This window comes from Aplidium turbinatum, chromosome 10, assembly GCF_918807975.1.
Source record: "Aplidium turbinatum chromosome 10, kaAplTurb1.1, whole genome shotgun sequence".
Taxonomy (NCBI): domain Eukaryota; kingdom Metazoa; phylum Chordata; class Ascidiacea; order Aplousobranchia; family Polyclinidae; genus Aplidium; species Aplidium turbinatum.
This window is the reverse complement of record NC_137481.1, coordinates 14,463,126-14,487,836: the sequence shown is the minus strand read 5'-3', so window position 1 is coordinate 14,487,836 and position 24,711 is coordinate 14,463,126. Positions and strand designations below refer to the sequence as shown.

General features: G+C 37.3%; 2 protein-coding genes across 4 annotated transcripts; one reads left to right on the top strand and one right to left on the bottom strand.

The window, feature by feature from the left end:
* Positions 1–285: 285 nt before the first annotated feature.
* LOC145778328 (uncharacterized) lies at positions 286–11,467 on the bottom strand. 3 transcript variants are annotated; one of them, XM_082589794.1, is made up of 21 exons: positions 11,037–11,338; positions 10,708–10,800; positions 10,326–10,439; positions 9,094–9,214; positions 8,807–8,905; positions 8,428–8,512; positions 7,971–8,172; positions 7,518–7,665; positions 7,174–7,365; positions 6,624–6,677; positions 6,490–6,523; positions 5,803–5,918; positions 4,452–4,575; positions 4,113–4,195; positions 3,975–4,041; positions 3,423–3,586; positions 2,759–2,963; positions 2,317–2,519; positions 1,866–1,992; positions 1,436–1,562; positions 286–984 (listed from the first exon to the last, which is right to left on the bottom strand). In XM_082589794.1, exons 1-21 carry the CDS (start codon positions 11,079–11,081, stop codon positions 427–429), a joined length of 2,961 nt encoding a protein of 986 aa, XP_082445920.1. In that variant the 5' UTR covers positions 11,082–11,338; the 3' UTR covers positions 286–426. The 3 variants fall into 3 exon arrangements, with proteins under 3 accessions (XP_082445920.1, XP_082445921.1, XP_082445922.1); XM_082589795.1 differs by having other exon boundaries at positions 9,094–9,211; XM_082589796.1 differs by lacking the exons at positions 2,317–2,519; positions 2,759–2,963 and having other exon boundaries at positions 11,037–11,467.
* A 4,651-nt stretch (positions 11,468–16,118) lies between these two features.
* Positions 16,119–24,699, top strand: LOC145779119 (neutral amino acid transporter 9-like). The gene is made up of 12 exons (XM_082590690.1): positions 16,119–16,351; positions 16,556–16,683; positions 18,060–18,220; positions 18,690–18,775; positions 19,275–19,432; positions 19,981–20,142; positions 20,452–20,682; positions 21,573–21,744; positions 21,969–22,119; positions 22,442–22,590; positions 23,206–23,295; positions 23,507–24,699. Exons 1-12 carry the CDS (start codon positions 16,236–16,238, stop codon positions 23,682–23,684), a joined length of 1,782 nt encoding a protein of 593 aa, XP_082446816.1. The 5' UTR covers positions 16,119–16,235; the 3' UTR covers positions 23,685–24,699.
* Positions 24,700–24,711: the final 12 nt, after the last annotated feature.

Below are 24,711 nucleotides of genomic sequence, written 5' to 3'. Positions count from 1 at the left end.
AAATACATGGCAGCTTTGGATGTGAACAAATCATATTTTAATGCATATAATAAATTACCGTACTGATTGTTGAAAGGTCCCTGAATTGGAAAACGGTCTCCGTGGGGAAAAATAAAGTTTCATAATTAGCTTCGGCTTTTGCTTGCTTCTCTAGAACTGACGATGCTGTGCTAACGCGACGAAACTTAGCTGAAATCGGCGGTAGGCAAATTTGTTGGCATACTTAAAGCTCAGGTTTTGCCAAGGCAGACAGTGCGGAAGACCGATAGTTGTTGACAATTGCAACCAAGGTAAAATGTATTTGAAATGAAAAACGTCAGAAAACTTTTCCTCATAGCCTATGTTGTGTCAATGAAAACGTTGTGCAATTTCAAAAAGAAAAATAGAACTATTTAAACAAAGGGATAGAACCTCTATTTCAGATTGTTATTCGGAACTTGTTCTTTCAAGTGTCACTGACGTTATGGGAAATGAGGAACTGTTGGCCAAGGTAGCGGCGTCATCTGATACGCCGACAACAACGTATCGAGCCCCGTTTTCAAGCTGGTCGCAATCCTCAGCGGCGACGATAACCGACTGCATATTAGGATCGTTACTATCGGTAACGACAGTTGAGCACACTTCTCTTCCAGCGAGAGGGACTTTCGACAAAACTCCCAAACTCATGTCGCCGGCAACGACTTGCCCCGATTCGATTAAACTCGGATCAATAGTTTCTGTTGAAGTGAACACCAGACTACTATCCATCACTATAGCAACGGGGACATTCCCGTTCGAGTTTAACGTAAACGAAGGGTTTTCATTTGATGTTGACAAAGACGGGTCTACATTGCTTGCGAGGACGCTCTGGACATGAGGCGCACCCTCCCCCCTAGCACCACTGTTCGCGGGGGAGAGCGGGGACAAGCAGCAGATAGTGTCAGTCAGAACATGCAAAATGGACGATGCGTATTCAGCTCCAGATACAATTGGTTCACTGAGATTCTGGAATGCAAAACACTATTATTAAAATGATTGCATTATTTGTTGCAAACAGAAGCAAGTTACAGGAGATAGAAAGAAAATTATCAAATGGTAAAAAATGCTTATTATTTCGCAGTAAAAAGCAAATCATGGTCAGTTCAAGTTCAATATTCAACAAGATACCAATATGCATTTTATTACGAACGATCAGACAATGGGTTCTCGATAAGGGATTAATTTAACTTCCTCGAGAGCGAATTTTAACTATCAAGAGTCGACGGTGAAGTTACTACAAAAGAAGACAGAGTACATGGTAGTGCCGAAAACATCTGAAAAAGGTAATAGTGGTGCGTTTATCTTCCGCAAGCAGGAAAGAAGTAAACTATAGGAAAACAATTCAGAACGTTTGAGTGCGATGATTGCTAGGGTCACAGTTCAAAATGTAATATTTTGGGTTCCAGTTGCCACTTACTTCTTGGGTATCCGTCTTGTCCATTTTGACTGCTTCAGTATTCAAATGAGACTCTGATTCTATTGTTTGATGAAGAGCTAAAGCTGCTTTGGAAGGAAACCCTAAACCACACCCCTCACATTGGTGCCTGTCAAATAAAAGTTAATTATATGTCTGGCGAGACGAAATTTGCAAGTAGTATCAGGCAGAAGGACTTGTTGCAACGGCTTTTTAATACTTCTCAAAGCCAACAACTATTTGCTCTTCAATGATGTTGATGCAAATATCTTAATATAATTCGTCATCTCAAGAGGGTTAGAAACGTGTGACGAAATAAACGAACTGACGAATTATTCAAACAGGTTAAAACTAGTATAATCACTTCTGCCGGGACCGACAAAAATGTGACAAATAAAGCAAACCGACAAATTCCACTGTGGTTGACACTCACGGAGCAAGGTCGTGAACTTTGTGGACATGTTCCTTGAGGTATTGGAGTCTTGCGAATGTCATCGGACAAGCGTTGCACGTATAAGGACGGTCATTGATGTGTTTGAGCAAGTGCTGCTTTAATTCGCCTTGAAAGGAAAACAATTGTGTAAATTTGCAACCGCATGCAACTTAAGTTGGTACACTTTAATCTTCTTTGCCCAATAAGAGAAGTAATCGGACGCACCAACTACGCAGCAGTAAATTGAGCTTTAAAGCGTGTCAAACTAAATGCCCTTGATGTATAGAACCTTAACTATTGGACACCCTTCTTGTGTATCAACAACGTATATACCCTTGTGTGTACAATGAAGCCTTTCAGTAGCCTAAACATTAACATGATCGAGGAAAACGTACCAGCATATCGTCTATCGTCAACTTTCGAAAAATTTTGATTAAAGCAAAATGCTAACTTTTCGATTTCGAAGCGTGCGAGCATTCGTGACAGACGAATGGCCGGGTTCCTTGGTGACGTTGCTCGTGCGCGCGAAGGTTCGTTTTCTGTCGGAAAGCCAGACCGCATGTGGCGCAGAGGAAGGGACGGCATCCGGTGTGGAGCAAGCGGTGAGATTTCAACGAGCCGCTCTGTGAAAATCGCTTCCCGCAGGTCTCACACCTAATCAACGAAAGCGCATTGACGACTGAATAAATCCTTTTCGGCTGAGTAGGCTACCTTATGTTTAAACCAGGGCTGTGGAGTGGGAAGGATTTTGGCATGAAAGAAGTCGAAGTCGTTAAAGAAAAGGCCAACTCTAAAATCTGGCAACATTGAAGCCGGAATTGGATATTTTTCGCCCGACTCCAGAGTCCTGGTTTAGAGCAGATCAACGCATATTATTTACGCATATTACTTACGCAAACGGTTTCTCGCCGGTATGAATCCGCATGTGAGTCGCAACGGAGTTAGCTTCTGTGAACCGTGCTTGGCACTTGTGGCACCGGTACGGCTTTACGCCAGTGTGAGTTTTAGAGTGGCGAAGACAGTTGGTTTTCGTGTAAAATCGTTTTTGACAATACTTGCAGTGAAACGGTCGGTCTCCGTTGTGCTGGCGTAAGTGAACTGTAAACACACAAACAAGTATATCGAGTTGAAAGAATCTACAAAAGCTGAAATTTCCAAGAATGCACATTTCAAGTAGTCAAAGCTAGGGCATTGGACTTGTTGATCAGGTAGTTTTTACCCCGGACAAGCGATTTTTGCAGACGAATCAAAGCCAACTTCGATTCCTTATTGGGATAGGTCACTGAGAGTAATTTGTCTTTTATTTCTTTTTACAGTTTTGTTTTCGTATCAATGATATTTATTAACATTTTAATCGGGTCTTTCTCTACATCAATCACGAACAGCAAAATTTTCATATTTTTGCAAACAGCGAGTTGTGCTTTTCTTCATGAGCAATGAGCATCAATGATTTATGAGTAAAACTTCCCGTCAGAGTTGGACAAGCCAAAATGCTCAATGCCCCAAACACAGGAACGTTGTTTCTAACAAATCTCACAAAACAAAACTAAAAAGTACCGAGGAGAGAAGCTTTCGTCTTGAACACTTTGGAACAAACTTGACAAGTAAACAGTTTAACGCCATCTTTCGTCTTCACAGTGACGTGGTGGGCTGTCACGTGATGTTGAAGGGATTGTTTTGAGGGAAGACGACGGGAACAAACGCCACAAGTGTAAACGCTCCTGAACATATGACAATCATCATTGTTTTGAAAAAGCAGGACTGCTTCTCAAAATTTCAGGAAAAAGTAGCTTTGGTATACAATACATGGTCAATTCGTGCGTCATGAGCTATAGGCACAGCCCGGAGTCTCTAATGTCAATGTCAAGACAACCATGAATGAGTTAAAATAGCTTAAAAAATAAATGATAACTGTTTTAATTCTGTAATTAAACGCATTTGAAAGTCCTGAACTGGATTTAACAACTCTGCTCATGTTCATTCACGCAGACATTGCACAACTTGAATCAATGTAAACCAGACTGGTTTAATTTCTGAGTAGCCTACTAAACCTATCTAAAAGTTTGAGCAGTGGAAACAAATCTAAACCGTGTAGCCTGGTGTACTTACGCGCCGGTTTGGCGTTCCAATTTGACCTTGGACGATCGTTTCGCAATGTTGTGATGTAAAGTGGAATCTGAAGTAGAAAATAGAGATGATGAAGCGTTTGAGGAATAAACTATCAAGAAGAAAGTTAACGCGCGATACCTGGGTCCGGGCAACGTTCAGCCTCCACCACGCCAGTTTGGTCCTGCTCGTGGGCTTTCCTAAGCATCGCCGCTTTCAATGCCCTGCGGAGGGAAGATGATATGCTGAACAGTGTTTCTTTCACTTTCCTACACGCTGTAAGTCAATTTACTACCAAAACGATGAGGCAAAACCATCCGGCTGACAGATTGAATCAATGTTAAAATGACAGATCTTGCTGTCTGGGTCATTCCCTGTTATGCATTGATCCAACTTCTGAAAATGTTGTATCAATGTACAAAGGTGTAAGATTCGCATAAGATTACTGAAAGTAGCTGAAGAGGCGAAAAGGGCAATCACCTTTTGCTGACTTTTTGATTTAAATGACGGCGGCGATGGCATCCCAGGTTGGAGAGCGTTGCAAACTGTCTATCGCAAACGTCACACTTGAAGGGTCGTTCGCCGGTATGCGTCATCAAGTGATCTGAAAAACCGTAGCAGTGGAAGTTATGAGCTAGATGCAGAAGTTCTAACAGGTGACAGCAGTCTGCAAACGCTGAATCAATGTAACAATGAAGGATTTTGCTGTCTGGGACTGAATTGGCAATGGTAGCGATGTTGTGATAACATTTATTTTCTGATGAACAGGCTGTGAAGATTCTATGTCTGTACAAACTAGCTTTGGTTGCAATATGACAAAAAGAAGATAATTCTATATATTCTAAAGTAAACAAATTGGAATAAACAGGAGGATTTCTTTAGACCATGGGTTTTCAACCTTTTTTTACCTCGACCCCCTCAAAGTAATAAACGTAACCCCCATAAAAATATTCAACAAAAGCATATACAATGCAAAATTTAACCAAATTTGATTCATGCTGACATCCAGTTATGTTTAGTTTTACTGTTCCAGTGTAAACTTCTGAAACCCAAAACGTCTTTTTACGATGTTATCACGGCTTTTATAACATTTCCTTCGATTGTTATTTCCATTTTCTATCAAGCTTGGTTAGATATGAGAATAACCTACATTTTCGCATTTTCACCGGTTAACTTTATTGCAATCTTTTATGGATTTATTGAAATCAGTTTCAGAGAGAGGGTTGGTGCTGCATATTTTTAACAATTAAACTTGTCAATGCGTGCAGCCGTGTACCTGTTGCTGAAAGAACTTTCCAACAAAATAGCCTACACAAAATTTTTTCAATGCCATTGGAAACGATACTGAGAAATCTATATTTTGCATAGGATTCTAAATAATCTTACTTTTTTGCCATAGCGTGGTTACTGGTTAACTTTAGTCTGCACAAAGCAAGGTACAAGAACTTGATGAAAGATATCGAATGCCTTTCGATTGTAAAAGCCTTGCAACGTCTGAAAGCTTAAACAATAGAATAACCTCAAGTCGAGGAATGGTCTATTGCGAAAAAACACGGTTTTTAATTTTTTTCTGGCAAAAAAAATTGAAAATAACACACTGGATTTTCAGGTGTCTCGCGACCCTCCGAAGAATGATTCACGACCCTCAGGTTGAAAACCTCTGCTTTAGACAGTACATGATTTATCTGTAAAACATTCCTATTTTTAAAGTTGTTGAGGTACAGGCAAAAACAATGTCACTCAGTTAGAACACTGTTGACGATGAATCTCAAGATACTGTTCAACATAAAATTGCGGAAGGTGTAAAATTTAAAAAATACTCCACACGTACGTTTTAGCGACAGTTTTGAAACGAGGATATACCCGCATCCGAACACGGGACAAATATGGCGTTTCTGGTGGCGAGGTTGAAATCCGCTCTCAAAGATCCCAGGCTTTTTGTCTTTTCTAAAAAAGGCAACTTGAACAGGATCACTACTCTTATTCTTCCTTCAACTAACCGTTTACAGAGAAGACGAGAGATTCACAATCAGTGGCGTTGACAGGGGTGTACTTTTCCAAGGGACCCGAGAACTTAAACAAACCGCCACGTATTCTTTGGATATACTGTAGTGTGGTTTTCTGAAAAGTGTCTTGATAGGGGCTCGAGGATCTCATTTATACCGGCCCAAATTATCCTCTCAACGGCCCTGTTTAGTGTTTACAACACGACAATCACATTGACAGGTGTGAATGACTTGTCTAGGCCACGTCTGGGAATGACTACATACGTTGTTTGTTTTTTACAGCCACGAGCAAGATGTTATGAAAGCCGACATAAAATACAACCTAGTCTTGCATGAATGCAAAATTAAAACATGTAAATGCAATTTTGAAAGGTGCAAACTTGTTTCTGGGTTTGGTGGCACACGAGTGGCTGGTATGAACTACCAGGGAAGCATTGCGGCTTGAAAAATGTTGCATAAAATTAAATCAAGAAGTAAAATCGTCAAAATCTTAGAAATAGAACTCTGCTCACCTGGAAGACTTCACATCGGATGAGGGACGGGTTCCTGAAAATGAACAGAAACCAGGTAACAAGCGTTTCATGCAAAATTAAGCAAAGAAGCATCCATTCAACAGAAAGGTTGATCAAATTAGGGTGAAAAGTACCTTGTTTCTGCGAGACGCTCTCCGATGATGGGTCCGTGTCCGTGGGCTTATTTTCTGAAATAAATTTGGTCACAAGTCACGTTTCATCATGACTGTCAAGGTAATTTCGTGAGCCAGAGTATCACGGCCAGCTATTGTCACTGACGTACAGCCCAGGCTCAAAAGCACAAGACATGCTACTATGACATACGGTACATTCCTAAATTAACATATCGCAACTGTTCATCACTATTCGTACAGTAACAAGCGGTAGTCTACTATGCGGAAACTTGATAATTTTAACTTAAATAAAGTAAAAAAAAAAGCTTTTGCAACCAGCGTTATCACGCAACTTCGCCGAAATACTGGTTACTTGTTACCAAAGTGTTGAAAACTTGAAATACTTCACATGTTGTGTTTGTGGCTCAAATTTGAAACGCTTCATGGTTAGACAATTCAGGTTAAGAGTGCATCACTTCTTGTACAGAGCAACCAAAAGTTCTAGCTGTTTTGCCCCAGAGGGCGGCAAGCAATTATACTTATATTTTAACTTCATGTCGAGTAGTAGTACCTAACTCTACAATCACATTCATTGATTCTTCTTCCTTTCTTAACTGCGCGTCACAGTAAGAACGAAGTTGAAGCGTTTTCAAAGAGTAGCTTGCGGCAACATTTTCAATGAGAGCAGAAGACGGCATAACATTTTTACGTAGCGATTCCATTATGCTTGGAGGCAGCACGCTTGGTGAAGGACCTTGGCGAACTGAAAGATACAATTATTCTAGTTAACAATCATCTCTGCTCAATTGTGGATGTAGATTGTTACCGGAAATAAGTTCAAAGCTGTTTGTCGCAGAAATCCGAACACTTCGAAATGATGTGAATCAACGAAACGAAAGTACAGAGCATGGTTACCGGTTGAAGAAGCTTGCTTCAGTTCGGCAACCACTTGATGAAGATTTTCTGCATTTAAAAATTGCATCATCTTGAGATAGATAGATTTTCCTCTCCATGATAAGCCACTCCATGGCTTTGGGTGGTTAAGAACATCGCTCAAAGTACCCTGGACAAAATTCGAGTAAATTTATTAAAATAACTTCGCTTTCGAATGATAGTCATTGTGGAGAAAGCTAACCGGAAAAGGCAATCTGGTACTAAGACACTTTGTCACATGACGATCTACCTAATAATCAGAAGCATTAAATCCTAAAAAATCGTGTCTGTTGAACGCAGAACGTAAGTGACATGATGGAATACAAAAACAAAATTAAACCAATTACTTCAACCAAACCAAGATACTAGTTTACATTTATCAGCATTGCATTGTGGAACTGCCACATTCATCATATTTCATAAGGCAGCATTTACCTGTGATCTTTGAAGATACTTTTGAGAAAAGTTTGTGAGGACAATTGAATTATGTTTGAGAAAACGACGCATGTCATCAGCAAGTACAGTTGTGTTGATTAAGCACTGGTCATCAATTAAAGTTTTGTCTGGTGATTTAGGAGGTTTAATGTACCATTCTGGCCGGACGCAGGGGAATATGTTTGGATCCACCGGCGAAACCCTAGCATGCATAATGCGTTAGCAACATCAATTCTGTCCACATAGATTCAATTTCTGCAGCAGCCATTAAATCAATGGGTGGCCTAACAGGTTATTGGTGTAGCTGTAGACAACTTATCACAGTCACAAAACTGTAAAGAAACATAATTAACTTCATATCCATTCAAATGTATTCTATTCAACAAAATCAGCCTAACAATGTCAATCAATGTACAAAAGACAGATTTGTCAACTAGAACTCCACAACTTAACTTACGGTCTCTTGCGAAAAAAATTACCACCAGCGTTGCTCGTGTCATCTATGGCAACAGTCACTATAATTGGTGAGTTTGAGATATCATCTGCATACCATGAATATTTAAATACTCAAAAGTATTAATTTAACACACAACCAAAGCTTGTTGAATAAATTAAAAAGAATTTTTTTTACAACATGATTTGTGTACATGTTGCAATGCAGTATAATACTATTATTCTGCTCAGCAAAAGCATTTGTGTAAAACAAGCAGACTGGCTTTGCATTCCACAACTACCGCAGAAAATCTGTAGCCTACATATCCAAGAAATTTACTAAGTCCGCATTAATTTTAATGTAGGCTTGCAGAGACACACTTAATGGCATATGTAGCACCTACCTACATGAGTTTCACTGTCAGTGTCACTGTTGCACGATTGGTTATCTTGTTCAGTGATGGATGCATCTTCCTTGTTTACTTTAAGATTGTTTTTTTGATCTATGACATCATAAACATCTATGTCATTACATCACCCTGTTTAAAATTACAGATCACATACAATAGTTTCAAAAATTATATCTATTAGAAGCACCACTTGCAGCTAATCAAGGCCATAACTCAAAGTATTCTTTTTATACGTACACATTTTACAAAGCCAGTTATTGAACCTCTAGCCTGCAACCTACTGTTGATTTTCTTTTCAAGAGATGAACCAGTGTTGGACTGGATTAGATTGACAGGTTCAGTAGAATATTCAAAGGATGTAAGTTTTTCTTCATCGTTGTCAACAAAATCATTTAGAGGAGGCTAAAAAAGTTTTACATAAATGCTTGCAAATTGTAATAGTTATTACATACCAGTGAATTACACAAAGCAAAAAAAAAAGCAGTGTGCAACTGTGCATAAGATCCAAATATTACTTCAGCTCAATTTAAAACTTATTTTGTTGGTCTGAATATTTACAGTATGTAACATCACATAAATTACTGAAAATCTGGTATTACAGTAACTTAATTCATACATGTGCTACTATAATGCCTTTGCTGAACATTTTGAAACAAGACCCATTGTACACTTTTATTTGCATTACACATAGATTCTTAACCTGCAGATAATTGGGAAATAGATGTGGACTCTTGAACAGCAGTTTCCTTCAAATGATTGAATTCAACAACTCAGAACCATTATCACATGTGTGTTAATAAAATCTGAGTCTTTGAAAAACATTCTTTCTATAATATTATTATTAGAGCTGGAGTACAAGTCTCTGCCTTGGTCAAAAATGCCATGACGTCATAAATTGGTTTAGACCAAAATATAGTTGTTTCTACGTACTTTATAACTATATTTTGATAAAGTTGCTAATTTACAACAATAGACCTACTTTACCTTTGCTTTACTATTTTCTAACCCCAACCGAAACCCTCAACTAACCCTGAAGGTTAGGGTTAGAAAATAGTGGAGTAAAGGAAAAGTATAAACAGCTTTTGGTTGATTGAATGCTTGTTCACACACTTCACCCTATATGTCTTGGTCCATTCCAATGTTTGATATATATTTATTCACGTTATAGCAATTATGACCAGAGTGGAGACTTGTACATCAACTCCTTAATTATCTATTTAGAAACTACAGCAGTAAGTTACAACAGAAGTGTTTTGAGTATGTCATATTTTTTGCACAAAATATTATTCAATAGGCTTATAAATGGTAAATAGCATGGTAGCTGCTGTAGCAGTAAATAAAATACTTTTAGTTTTTACATATCTACAAACATAAATTATGATCAACAATACAGTAAAATACCATTACAATGAGTATATACATGATGATATACATTAGTACGGTAAGTGTACATCAAAATTATTTTTAAAATTAACAGCATTGGATTATGTCAAAATCACAAAACTTGTTCAACCTTATGGCTTTCAACATTTCGTCCATTATTTGAATCAAAACGCTGTCGCTCCTCATTTGGATCAACAAAAGTAATTTGAAGCAGTCCACTCTCAGATGTCAAATTGAACTGAACCTTCAGAAAAAGTTAAAAAAAATTAATTTAATCCAATGCTTTTATGCACAATAAGACATATAGCGGTGTTATGGCCAGTCATATATATGTGGTATAGTTATTCATAAGAAGTACCGGTAAAGCTTATGAATGGGAAAACATTACAAAAAAATACAATGACAAACAAACCATGTAGATCAGGAGCAAAACGATTTTACACATTGACAATTGGTAAGAAAAACTTAACTGCAACCAAACCTATATCTAAAATTGCTCTGTGCATACGTACATCCTTTCCCGACTGCAATGCATTTATCCAGAGCTCTAATTCTCCTGTGGCCAATGTAGATATACTTGGGATAAATTGCACAGCTTCATCAACCTAAATAATAAAGAAAATTGTAGCCATTTCATTTCACATTGATTGAGTAACAGTGAATTTTCAACTATATTTTGTCAGTCATAATAATCAAAAGTTTCAAATGTAAGTAGGCTACAAGTCACCTAAAGCTTTTATTTAGTTTTTTTCAGCCTAAAAAACGTAAGACTCAAACTTCCATTCATTATCTGAAATAAGTCAAGATAATGCAAGAAAAAAAAAGTTTTCTATGTTCATACTTTGTCTTTCACTGCACTGGGAAGTATTGTTCCATTTTCATTCATGATTTTATGCAACAGCACAGCTACTAAGAAAATCAGCACAAACTAAAGAATCTTGTGCTCGAGGTTGCCTTCTGAAACATACACTAGCAGCAGGGTTGCCAGATACTCAAGCTATAGTAAGGCCAAATCCATTATAAATTAAGGCCAAAAAAAAGCCAAATTTTTATTTACTTCTAAGGCTAAATAAACGCTAACAACTTAATTGAAATAATTTTTTGAAAATGCCATTTTACGATCAAATATGACAGATAATAATTTAGCACTGTCAGAGCATAATGACCGGTTCGTTTGCATAATTTGATTAATGAAAAATTACTGTAGTAGCAGATAAACTAGAAACCATTATTACTTCTAATAATAATTATCATGCTTTTATTTGCGCCCATTGCGATAACATACAGTAGGCCTACACTGCGATCACAATTCGGAACATCTAGCTAAGAAATAAGCATGGATTTGTCTTATTGAGTATATTTACCAGGGATGTCTACAACTACAGGATTGGAAACTCTTTTCAGTGCTATACATGACTACAGAAGAATTATTAAAATAAAACACTGTTTGTATCAACTAAAGAATGTATAAAATTCAATTTCGCAATAACAATATAAAATATAGCCTACACTCACATCAAAACTTATTTGATGTATAGAAGTTTAAAACCACAAATCTAATAAATCAAAAATAAACGAATGCAAAGATTCCCTGTCGTTCTGTAGCATTTTGCGTATTGCAAACCGGATCAGAAGTAAACGTGGAGTGTTCAACAATCAGTAAAATGTGTTGTCGTAGGCTTTTATAATAAACTTATTCGCAGACCAACCCAGTACGAAATCAATACGTTTAAGATGTCATAAGAACTAAAACTAATACTCGGTTTCGAAATTATTTAGCAGCAAACGAAATACGACAAGATTGCACAAATGGAATGCAAACACATCACATTAACAAACAAGGCAAGTGTATACTTTACGGTTTACGGCAGGTGCAACTTAATAGAACCGCCCTGTCCACCGCTAACACATTCTCTACTCTTTACCTACCGGTATGTCTCTACTCACTAATTAAAATTAAAACGAATATAGGTCAGGCTCTAAGTGATGATAAGTGATACTTTTATATTCAGTTCAGTTTGTTTTTATTTCTGACCATCACAACGAAAAAAAAACAATATATGACAAACATAGCAGAGGTCTAGAAAAAGGTAGAAGCGACAATTATAAAATAATTATAAAATATTACAATTGAAATTGAATTTCCTTAAAATAATACTTTCTAAACCGGTCAAAATTTGCAGCCATAAAAAGGGCCAAATAAGGCCAGATTTTCTGGCCTTATTTGCATCAATTTTTTTAGGCCAACTGCAATTTAAAAAGGCCAGTTTTCTGGAATTTGGCCTAAAAAAAGGCCATCTGGCAACCCTGACTAGCAGTTATCCAACAATATTAGGAGGTTAATTTATAGTTAGTTGGAAAGCGCAATCTCACTCAATTAAAGTTTTATGTACAAAAAGTTTTTTATGCTTGGTCACTTGGAAATTGGAATTAGCAGATCTTGGCAGATAAAACAAAGCTGCCAAATTAAATATCTTCAAATAGACTTTTTTAAAAATGTGTAGGGACCCGTGATGAATATCCATTGTTTTCAACCTTGTGCAAAATGTTTTTCTCCGATAATATTTGCGTTCCTTAAAAAAACTTACGTGTTGTGAACAAAAATAATTGATAAATCGTTTTCCATTCAATAACTTATCGCAGTTTTCACCCTCTGTTCAATAGGAATTGATGGCTTTCAATTCAATTTAAATCATAGACTTTCAATGGACGCCTCGATGGGTCAGTTGGTTAGCGCGTCTGTTCTGAAACGAGGAAGCTTGAAGTTCAAGCGGCGTATGGTTCGACTCTCGGGGTTTGCGCTTGAGCAACGCACGTTAAGTACTGCTCTCCATTCAGCGGCACCTAATGGATGGTGTTCCAGACGGTTGTTCGCCTGGTCAAACGTCATGTAGAAACCGTTCGGGTCTACTGAATATTACGTCATGGAAATTCCTAAAACATGAGCCAAAATTGCACCATCGTCCGTAAGACCTGTGTCAAACCTGTTGAAACCGGTTTAAACATGAAATGTTGCGTCGCGCTACTGCTGGCGTGCCTTTGAGTTATCACAAATTTTTCTGATTCATTCTTGAAGTTGTGTGTTGGAAGTCGGTCGCACATTTAACTGGTTTATTTGGTGCTTGCTAGCTGGACAAATTCTCCGTCTTTTATCCAAGTAATCTGTATCGTAGTGACAGTTTTAGAGGTGTATCGCGTTGCACCCCATTTCGATAGCCGCGGGCTAATTTTACAGAAATACACTGTTTGAAAAGAAGTTCAAGTGTGTGTTTCTTCGGTCATTATATAGCCTACAGACGAACGGATTCGGGAACTTTATGTTAAAATTTTCCCACGAAGAGATTATGGTTTACCGCTGTGACCAGATGGAGTAACTCTTCGACAACACACTTCAACAGTCGGAAACTTTACTCTGTCAATCTCGGTGACCGGCCTGGGTCAGTGATTCAATGCCTCTACAAGTATGCAAAACTGCCAAGATTAAGCTCTGCAAGAATCTTTTTCAGTCCGAAGATAAAAATTCAATCAATCAATTTTCTCCGTTTTAGCAAAACGCAATATTATGACGTCAAATCGGTCATTTGAATAAGGCACTTCTGATGCTCTACAGTAGTAGACCGAAATGCATATGCCATAAATAGCGCTCTGCTGAGTCAGTGAGTCTCCATGCAATTTTAATAATAAAATACTGAATTGATAGCCTACTTGATGGAGAATCTCTGGCCTGCTGCTTCTTAGTCAATTCTATTTGAATAAGGCAGTAAAGACACTAATGATGCTCTAAAGTAGTAGAGTGAAATACATAGGCTATGCCATAAGTAGCCTATAGAGCTCTATACTGATTCTCCATGCATTTTTAATAAAAACATACTGAATTGGTACTTAATGGAGAATCGCTGGCCTGCTGAAATGTTGTTTCTGAAATAAACGTGAAGTATAGGCTATGGAGTTATGGACTTCAAAAATTGCCTTCAAAATTTTGAACTGGTTTGGTTTTGAATCTTTAGCCTCGGACTGACTAAGCCTTGATAGGTTATTCCTGGTTGTTTTGCATACTTGTAGAAGCCGGTTACAGAGATTGACAGAGTGAAGTTTTCCGATTGTTGAAGCCTAGTTGCTGGGTAATTATTTCCCCCATTAGGTGCCGCTGAATGGAGAGCAGTCCTGAACGTGTGTTGCTCAAGCGCACACCCTGAGAGTCAAACCAGTGCCAACCATCAGACTGCGTGCTTATTATTGATTGGTATTGGTTGCAAATTATTGGGCTTGTTTTTGTGTTGATTAGCCTGTTTTGGGCTTGTTTTCATATTCACTATATTTCATATTCGCAGCAGTGGCCGAGTGGTTGGCGCGTTGGGCTCGGAGTCGAGAGCCTGCATGTTCGACTCCAGCCACCCGCACTTGTTGTTGTTTCTCTGGGCAAGAAACTTTACGATAATTGCCTCTACCCAGTGATCGATTTCGAGTAATGGGTAGTACCAAATAAGTCATAAGTAGAGTAGACAACCGGAAACAGACATTGCAGTCGGCTGCAGCATGGGTCAGGTGTACGTCGGAAGGCGTAGCCTACACCGATGCTTAGCGCTCAAGTCCGCTTTCCCGCAATGCAGGATAAAGATAATAAAACAAATAAAACAAAAAGAAACCTCTATTTTAAATTGTTAGGTTTGGTGGCCGTGCTCAATTTACTTTCATCTACGTAATCTTTAAATCTGCATCGCATGCACGTTTTAAACTTCTATGGTTTGCATTTTTGCCCCCTTTTCCATTTGTTGGTTTTGTTTCTGTTCACTATTTGTAACTTTATCATTGCTGTTGTTTTCTGACAATCTGACAAAGAAAAAATAAATTGAATTTAATCTGGCATCACAGCTCAAGAGTCAACAATGAACTTTCAGGTTTTGCAGAAATCCTTTTATCCGGACTGGTGACAACATACCTAACCGATAACCGCAGTGGCGTAACCAAGGGGGGGGTTTTGGGGGTCACAACCCCCCTTTTGGCACGCGTGTGACGTCACGATATTGAGAATGATGCTTTCAGTCTAAAAAAAATTGCCTAGTTTTATACAAAACTGCATTAAAAGAGCGAGTTTTGCCAATGCCAAATATTCAAACATCTCAGCCAGGAATTAGCAACAAGAAAACATAGAGACTTAGCTTTATTTCCGAAAAAAGCCGAAAAAAACATGACCTTATCCTTTTGCTATGCCACTGGACAGCACCATTTTACAGGAATATTCATACCCTTCAAAATTTTCTGGGGGAGGCCCCCCAGACCCCCCGCCGCTGGGTCGTCAAAACCCCCCTTTCAAAATTCCTGGCTACGCTACTGGATAACCGTATCGATACAACTTAATTTTGATGAAATTGAAGTGGGATACATTCTTTGCGATTGAGCATGCAGAGTGGTTAAGAGGTTTTCAAATTTTTTTATTGAATTCATGGTTTGTAGATTATAGATTGATTTCTAAAGAAAGTGAAAACACATTTGGTTTTTAGGTTGGCTGTGGCTATATTTACACTATATAGTGTAATAATAGCCTCAATAGTGTTGCCAGATAAGTAATGCTGCCCTAATTTGAGAAAAGTTTAAAGCTGTTGAAAACAAAAACTTGTATTTTGGAAATTTTTTTAGTCCTGGGCAAAGATCAAACCCTCATCTTATTCCTAACTTCAACCTTTCCTAACTTCAATCCTAACTCTGGCAACACCTGATGGTAACCATGGCATTAAGTGTGGAAAAATAGCCACTTCTTTTAGGTTAATGGCTATGGTAATTTTTGCAGTTTTGGTTATGTAAGCTTCCTACTGGAGTAACTTTGTTGGAGTGAATGAACGCTTTGTATAATCAAATTTATGCATATGGTACAGATGCAACCCATAGCTTTATATAATTAATAGATGTGAAAAAATATGACATAAATGTGCATTGAACTAAACAAGATTTGCTAACATCGTTATTGGGCAACGATTCTTGGAAGTTGTAATTCCATCCATAGCAATATAGTTGATTAAAAAGTTTCCTGAAAGAAGGAATAATGTCAAATTCAAATGTTGAACAGTGTGATAATGAATGGGCTGTATTGTCAACATCATGTATTGATCCTCCTGCATTGTCATTCACTCCAACTGATGTCACACGCATGTCTAAAAGGTATGTTAAAAGATATGCACAATATATGTTTTTGATTATCCTGTAACTAATGGTAGCCTACTCAGTACTCATAGATATTTCGAACACATAGTTAGTCATTACAACATGATGTCTGAAATTTAAAGTTATTGAGTGTTACAGTTGTGACAAGTTATATTAGTCACATATATTGCTTTTGATCACAATTTTACTTTCTGATTACAGTGTTGGTGCAGAAGTAATTTCTGTCAGTGAAGGAGAAGTAATAGCACCTCTTCGAAAAGCAATTTCAAGATCTAGAATGCCACTTATGCATCCCAGGTTTTATGAAAGTGAAAACAGCAATAGTACTGGTGTGTGATCCTGTCTTCCATTTTGGTTGTATTAATAGTCCAATGAATTTATTCCTAAATCTTTAGTTTTGTGTAATGATAAATGAAGAAAAAGTATTGGTTATTTGCATAGAATTTATGTAAACTTCTATTCTGTCATCGCATAAATGCTGTAGAATGTGTAAAACATGCAGCGCAAACTGTTCATCGAGTTCAATTGTTGCAGCATAATTTTTTTGTTTGAAATACAAGAATAGGAAACTCATGCTGCAAAAGAAGAACATAATTTACATCTAGGTTTTTTTTTTCGGTCATTTATCAGTCATTGACCGATTTTTTAGCAAAATGTCCGAACAAAATATAGTCAATTCGGTCAAAATGTCCAAAAAAATATATAGTCAATTCTCTTTTCAGATAAAACACGACAACGTTTCTCAGCAAAACTTAATGTAGCTAGTCAGGAAGTGCAAATTTTGGTTCGTATCACTCAGTTACTTGAAAGGAAATATTTTCATCAGAAAAAAACGACCAAAATAAATAAAAATTGACCGAATTTTTTCAAGTCATTTCGGGCAAATGACCGAAAAGTCTCAGCAAAAAAAAAAAACATAACCTATCGCCTGTTATGTTGCTGTCACAATATCACACTATCCCTCATAATTATCGCTTTCAATAATTAAAGAGGCTGCAGAGAAAAGTGCGATTTAAGTACAGTAGAATAGAATTTGCCTGTACTGACACCTAAAGGGAACTTTGAAAACATGTCACTATAGCCCAATTCTACTATATCATCTAATTTTCCGTATTGTTTTGATTGTTAGTCATTTTAGTTTTCAAAATCTGCTCAGGAAAAGGATGTGTGAGTTCAAACTAGTGCAGATCTTCAAAATTTTCAACATTTAAACGTATATATATCCACTGCAGAGTGCTGACAACAAAAAAATGTATTTTTGATTGATATCTGGCCGCATTAGGCTGTATCATTAATTTAGTTTATTTTTTTAAACTGCAGATTTTTTACTGTCCCAAAGGAAGTTCCTTGTTTGAAAATGATTGTATCTAGCACATCTGTAAATCAAAGATTTGGATAATTGCATATTGGTTAAATGATTAACAAGTTGACCAATACTATTAATATACTTGGTTATGCCTGTTTGCTAAGTAAAGCACTAAGAGCAATGCACGTCTGCTAAACACGCATTATTGTTGACGTTTAAAGTTTTAACTGACTTTTAAACTACAAAGCTTTTTGCATGCTGTTTAAAACCACTTAAAATTGTTATACACTCAGTTATTATTATATATGTTTTCGTAAATGTTGTTTTGATAGAATATGTGATTTGTGATTAATGTACACTTTCATATTTCCACGATCCCAATATATATATATTTTCCAGAGAATCTAGTTGGCATAAACACCGGTTCCTTGGCTAGTGAGGTTCCCAAAGAAACATCCCAAAGAATGTCTGTTACTCATGAGGATTTGCCTGGTCTCTCTATAATGCACAATCGACAAAAATACTACAGCAGACTAACTCATCACTCTGATGAAAGAATGGTATGGTTTTGTCTGAGATTAAATCAGTTAAATGTACGGTATTATAATATATTACCAGTGGCAATTAATACCAAAAGGATATTAAAAATTCAAAAAATACATACACTCAAACAATTTTTTTTTTTAAATTAAGAGTATTTATAAAGTAAGTGCTAAAAAGTCTATTAGAGGAATACAATGTCAGTGAATATAACGATAAAGAATTGGTTAATCAGAGGTTGTAAACTTCATTGCATATACCATAGCGACCTACATGCTACAGATGCTAGTTACCAGACAGCAAAACAACTGTTTTTTACATTGATTTAACATCTAAAAACGTTGAATCAATCCAAAAATGATTGATTTGCTGCCTGGGTTGCTACTATGCAGTGTTTTTGCATACTGTGCATGATTTGTGGAATGGTGTTCAGCTAACATTTCAAGTAAATTTTCAGAGTTTACATATAATAGCTGAAAGTTTTTGCAGCGGATTCCTGACCATGTGTTGCCATCATGGCTGTTCTATGTGATTCCTGCTAAACCGACAGAAAAGCAAAGTAGCATAGTCACAATGTAAGTCGTCGTTTCTTGATCAACTCTTGTGGACTTGTGAACTAAAAGTTGAACTCTTCTTTTCACTTATAAACTGTAGAATCAAGTTTGAATTTCGTTCAGGTCATGAAAATGTGCAAGATTTTGATGGAAAGGTTGTTTAATGTTGGATTGTTGGTATTGTTTTTTTAAACTGCTTGCAATTGATCAGTTCCAAGTTTACAAACTCATCTCTCTTTCATACGTGGTGCCAAGCAAATAAACGTTTAAATTTTTCTCTTTTTGGAACTTTGCTGGGTGGCTGCTTGACTAGAAAACCTTTCAGGTCACTTCGCAGCCACCCGTTGCAGTATCCACACATTCTATATGATTGTTTGTATTATTTGACTTTGCTTTGAATGTGTGTATTTACACTCGCAAGAAAAATAAACGCCAATCTCAATCTTTCTGGAAAGCAAGGTAATTGGTTTATTGTTTTTTTGCACAGCGCGGATCATTTACTGACATATTTTCAATATAGATTTGCTATTTGGAACACTATGATGGGGACCTCCTTACTTTCAATGCCATGGGGGGTGAGCCAGGCCGGTTTTACCCTTGGTGTGTTGTTGATATTATCCCTGGGTGCTCTAACGCTGTATACGGCATATCGCGTTCTGCTGTCAAAAGATTCTTTAGGTAAAGGTGTCTGGACCTTGGTAGTTCTCTTTATGTTATATGCAAACTGCCTGTAAAAATGTTGTTTTTTGTATACTGTAGTCCAATGTTAATTTGTGTAATTGTGCTCAATGTTTATGACACGTCAAACTTAACTTCGGAAGTTGTTGCTGAAAGTTGTGATCTGCAATTTCATTGCGTGTTTTTGTTGTGTAACGTTTTTATTCTTGTGCAATTGCAAACGTTGTGAAGAAACTAAGTGCGTTTCAGATTTAGTTCGTTTACTTAGTTGCTGTAGGTGGCAATGCGTGGACCGTTTTAATAGATTGGTCAAGGAAAAGTCCGCTCAGCGTAACCCAGACTGCACGTCAGCCTTGTTTTGCAAAACTCACTGAACTCACTCACTGAGAAGTGTCTTCTTCAAAAAACGTACGAGAGTATCTTGCTGTGAGAGGGTCAACTGCAATCCCATATATTAAAATACGTCCTTTTTACAGTGATTGCGCGTTTGCAAACGTCTGCTACGTGTAAAATTTGCAGTAAATATATGATATAATTTTCTATTACAGATTTTGAAGTGTTTGAATTTTCCGACGTGTGCAAGTATTATCTCGGCAGTGTTGGGGAATGGGTTGCCGTTACCTTTTGTCTCGTCGCATTTCTTGGGGGAATGATGGTTTACTGGGTTTTAATGAGTAACTTTCTTTATACTTGCGGAGTATTTGTTCATGGTGAGTTAAAGAAACAATCCAGATAACAAAGGGAAGCTTTACATTGATTCTCCCTGTTCGTATGTTACAATGATTTGTGAGGATAAATGCTTATCAGAGGCATCAAAAGCGCCAGTGTCAATACATATTTATTGCATCACAAATACTTGTGTTTCGTGGTTAATGCACACGGTAATAGGAAAATACATAAATATGCGACACACCAGCCAGCAGGCCAACGAACAAAGAAGAACAGCAAAATCATTGTTTACACAAATACAACAATTGATAAATCCATTTTAAAATCGATTGATATTTGAATTATTTCAGATAGAGCTACAGGTCTTGAGAACGCGACACGCTCCGATGAAGTTCTGTGTCCAACCACTATTCCGCACAATGGCTCGCTCAATTACACTTTCAATTTGGACAGCTCCAAGGAAGAAAGCTTTTCTCCTGCCTGGACTTTGGATGGAACAGTACCACTGTATCTTGCCTTGATAGTATTTCCACTACTCAACTTCAAATCTCCGACGATTTTCACCAAATTTAACTGCTTCGGTAAGCGAAGAACTTTTCCACTTTATTGTCAGAGAAACTTTCAAGTAAAAAAAAGCTTGACAAATTGGAATTAGTAGATTAACGAAAGAAAGGTAATAATTTTTGTCACCTCTCATTGATAACCTGTTTGTGTGATTTGAAACCATGTGTAAAACGCAAGGAAGATGCTGGCTAAGAAACACATCAGTAGCGACATTTAAAAAAGGCACTCGGGTGATACGAGATGGGATTCCCGTAAAACCACGTCACGAGTCACAAAAGTACGAGGTTTGAAATTTGGCACAGCTTGCAGCACGGAAGTCAGTCTTCACCAAATCCAAGAACCAGGGTAGCCGCAACTATTGCTTCCTATCGAGTTAGTCACGTCCTAGTAAGCACAAGAAGCCATTCAAAAATTTTTCCCCGTTCTCTTTTTAACGGCCTAAATAACACCGCTTGTGGATGCCACTAATAAAGTGTAACTAATAACTATCCCGCAATTTTACTGCAAGGCGAAATTAAGGAGTGACTGTGCCGCCTTGCCCAGGTGCCAGGTCTGTCACCAACTCAGACAGCGATTTTTTTTACACTAAAAGATCCATCTTATTTATTTCTCTGCTTCTATCTTTGTCTTGCTGTATGAAATTTGCGAGAAGAAACTTTGTATTGTAATTCACATACAAAGTGATTGTTGGGGTTTTCAAGAGTCCATAGCCCAAAACGTCGTCAAAAAAAAACTTGATCAGAACAAAAATTACTAATTCCAATTGTCAAATCTTTTCCTCGATCGTGTGATTGAAGTCTGTTAGACTCTCTAACTATTAGAGCTGGGAACTTAGATTGTTTGCTATTTATTTGAATTGCATGTAATTATTATTGCATATTACAAACCACTTCATTTTTTTTTTCAGGAACTTTATCGGTATTTTTCATCTTTGCCTTTGTTATCACAAAAGCTGCCACTTGGGGGTGGAATTTTGAATATGACTTAAAACCGGATCCATCCGGTTTTCAATTGCCGGAATTTCGAATGACTTTTCCTGCTCTTACCGGGATGCTGTCATTGGCTTTTTTTCTTCACAGGTAAGGTGTTATTTAACATCCCATAGTTACAAGTCAAAAACTTAGTCAATGAAATATCGAATGATTTTTTTATACACTTTGCTGCTTGCATGCTCATTGCCTAATTCAAACCTTAGTGTACCACATCAATCCGAGCATAAAACTGAAATAGTTAACTTTACTGGTTTCAAATCACAATGGTTCTGTTTCTTTGTTTACAAAACGTTCATGGTATTCAACTTCAGTGCCGTCATCACCATTCTGAGAAACAATGAATATCCGGAACACAATGTGCGCGACTTGAGCTTGGGCTACATATTAGTTGCTTTTACCTACCTAACAGTGGGCGTTTTGTTCTATGGATCCTTTCCACTTCCAAAATCGTGCATATCATCTGTAAGTAGTTGCATTGAATATTCTTGCCATGAAAATAGTTGTTTTTTTTTATCGAATTTCTGTATTTCAGAGATATGTCAGAGGTAGTATTAATAGCACAGATACGCTTTTCTTCAAACTCTCTAATAAACAGAGGCTATGTTAAACATTTTTAGAAAGTGAGAACACGGCAGAAGTTTTTTTTTTTCAAAACTGAAGATAATTTGATTGATGACGTAAATCAGCCAGCCCTGTGAAGCTTTCCCGTTGTGTGATTTTCTTATATGGCACGCAGAGGCGATTTAATCATTCTACTTTTACTCAAAAAGCGATTGCTTTGCAGAATCTTCTGAACAACCTATCCACGTCAGATGTATTTGCCACAGTTGCCAGATTCTTTCTATTGTTTCAAATGCTGACGGTGTTTCCCTTGCTTTCCTACATGTTTCGTGTAAATGCCTTGTATGCACTTTTCAACACCGCATGGCCGGGGTATGTGATCGATACGTTGCTGCAATAAGCAATAATCCTGCGGCTATGACCTTAGTCCACATTAGTCCTGCTACTGACCTGCTGACTGCGTTTATAATATTGTAGTTGTTTTTTTATAAACTTGCACTGCAATTAATACCGTATTGCTTTAGTGAACCACATGATCATTATGTGGGTTGTGTTTTGCCTTCTTTCATAGCTGGTGGATGGGTTAGCACTATACAGTATTGTGCTTTCGAATTGCTTCAAAGTGTTACAAAAGCTTCTGGTATTTACCAAATTTGAACCGCTCGACAGATCTCAGTACGGTACTAATTTTGAACTTTTTGTAATAAACTTAGTTTCATTCTGAAAGGATTGGTGAATTGGCTTGATATTGTTTAGTAGGCTTTGGAATGACCCAATAGACTAGAGCTTTAGTTCTTGGTGTTATTCTGTTTCGCGTTGTTTTTTCTAAGCAAGTTTCTTCAACTTAAAGTCTGAATCACAGATGCTTTGGTGACGCTTTTCGTTATTGCTTCACTCTTATGCTATTTCATCAAATGGGCCATTTTATAAGAATTCATGTTGTGGTAATTAGCTGAACATTTTTAAACTTTGAAACGTTTTATTCAGGAGAGTCCACGTGGTTATAGTGAACATTTCCATCTTGACATTGTGCGTGCTCATCGCCACGTTTTACCCTCACATCGGTGACATCATAAGGTATGTAGGCTATCTTCATTGTTGGCGATCACCTATGAACAGGTAGACAGAGTCCAACTGAACTTCTTGACCACCAGTTTTACTTTTCTTAAATCCAGTGACGTCACTTTTCAAATTGATCTGAACTGGGTGTTGTAATTAGCTATATTATATTTTCTAAGTTTAGGCTATGTTTAATCCTGTAGCAACTTCAATGATATTTCTATTGCAGATACAGCGGATCGTTGTGCGGGCTCGTGTATGTATTTTGTTTGCCTTCCCTAGTACATATTCTTATGTTAAAATCACAAGGTAGGCTGTCGTGGTGTGCCGGGGTAGCTCATACGCTCATCATTGGTGTGGGACTATCAAACTTTGTTCTGCAGTTTCTCATTTCTCCTTCCTTATAAAGCTGTAGCTGTTAGCCGCTGCAACAAACGTATCTTCCGAAGGAACCACCATTCATCTTATTTACCTTGTCTGGTAAAGCTCTTAAAGAGTGCTCTTTCATGATTTGTCCATTGCATATGTTGTGGTTTTGATTTCTCGCCTTTTTACTTCGTTTCACCGGACCTACGTTTGGAGTAATTTCCTGCTTGTGTATAATTTGTAAACAACTTTTAAAAGTTTAACTGCTTTTATACATTGCGCTTAGGGTCCACAGTGTGTAGAAAGTTTCGCCAACTCTGATGCGAAACTTCGAAATAACATAATACGGGCAAGGATTCTATTAGGCTTGCAGTTTTTTAGCCTGCTGTTTTATTTCGAATTCAGATTGATTTAACTTGCTTAAACATGTTTTACGTGAATGCTTGGCTTATTTAATTGCCTCGTATACTCTAATCGGAGTTTAATTTTAAGGTTTTACGAACAGATTTGCCTGTGGCCTTTTAAATGTGAAAAATTGAGTTCTGTATTTTCGTCTCAGTCTACTGTTTTGTTTGTCCTGTGATATACACAGTCTATTGGTGTCTACAAACGGTGTTATAGGTAAAGGCTGTTGTGTCATTTTATGCTCACAGGTAGCATACTACTGTATTACATTGTCGACAAAATATTTTGTAGTAACGGGACAAAAGGTAATTGCAAAATTTTTACTACAAGCCCAGACAGGAAATCAGTCGTCTGCAGACGTTGAATCACTGTAAAAAACAACTGATTTGCTATAAGGGAAGTTCAGTGAATATTCACCTTAATGCTCATTTTGTGCTAACGTAAACAAACACGTGCAATCACGCCTTTATAAGCTATCCAAACAGCAAAATCCGTCATTTTTGCATTTTTTTGCTCATTTTTACAGACGTTGAATCAATGTAAACATGACTTGTTTTAGCCGAGTGCTTCCCATTATGGTTATTCGTCAATAAAAATGCTCAATGATTATGCAATTTAACCGCTCAATTGCGGCCATTTATACTGTTTGCTTGTGGATATCTA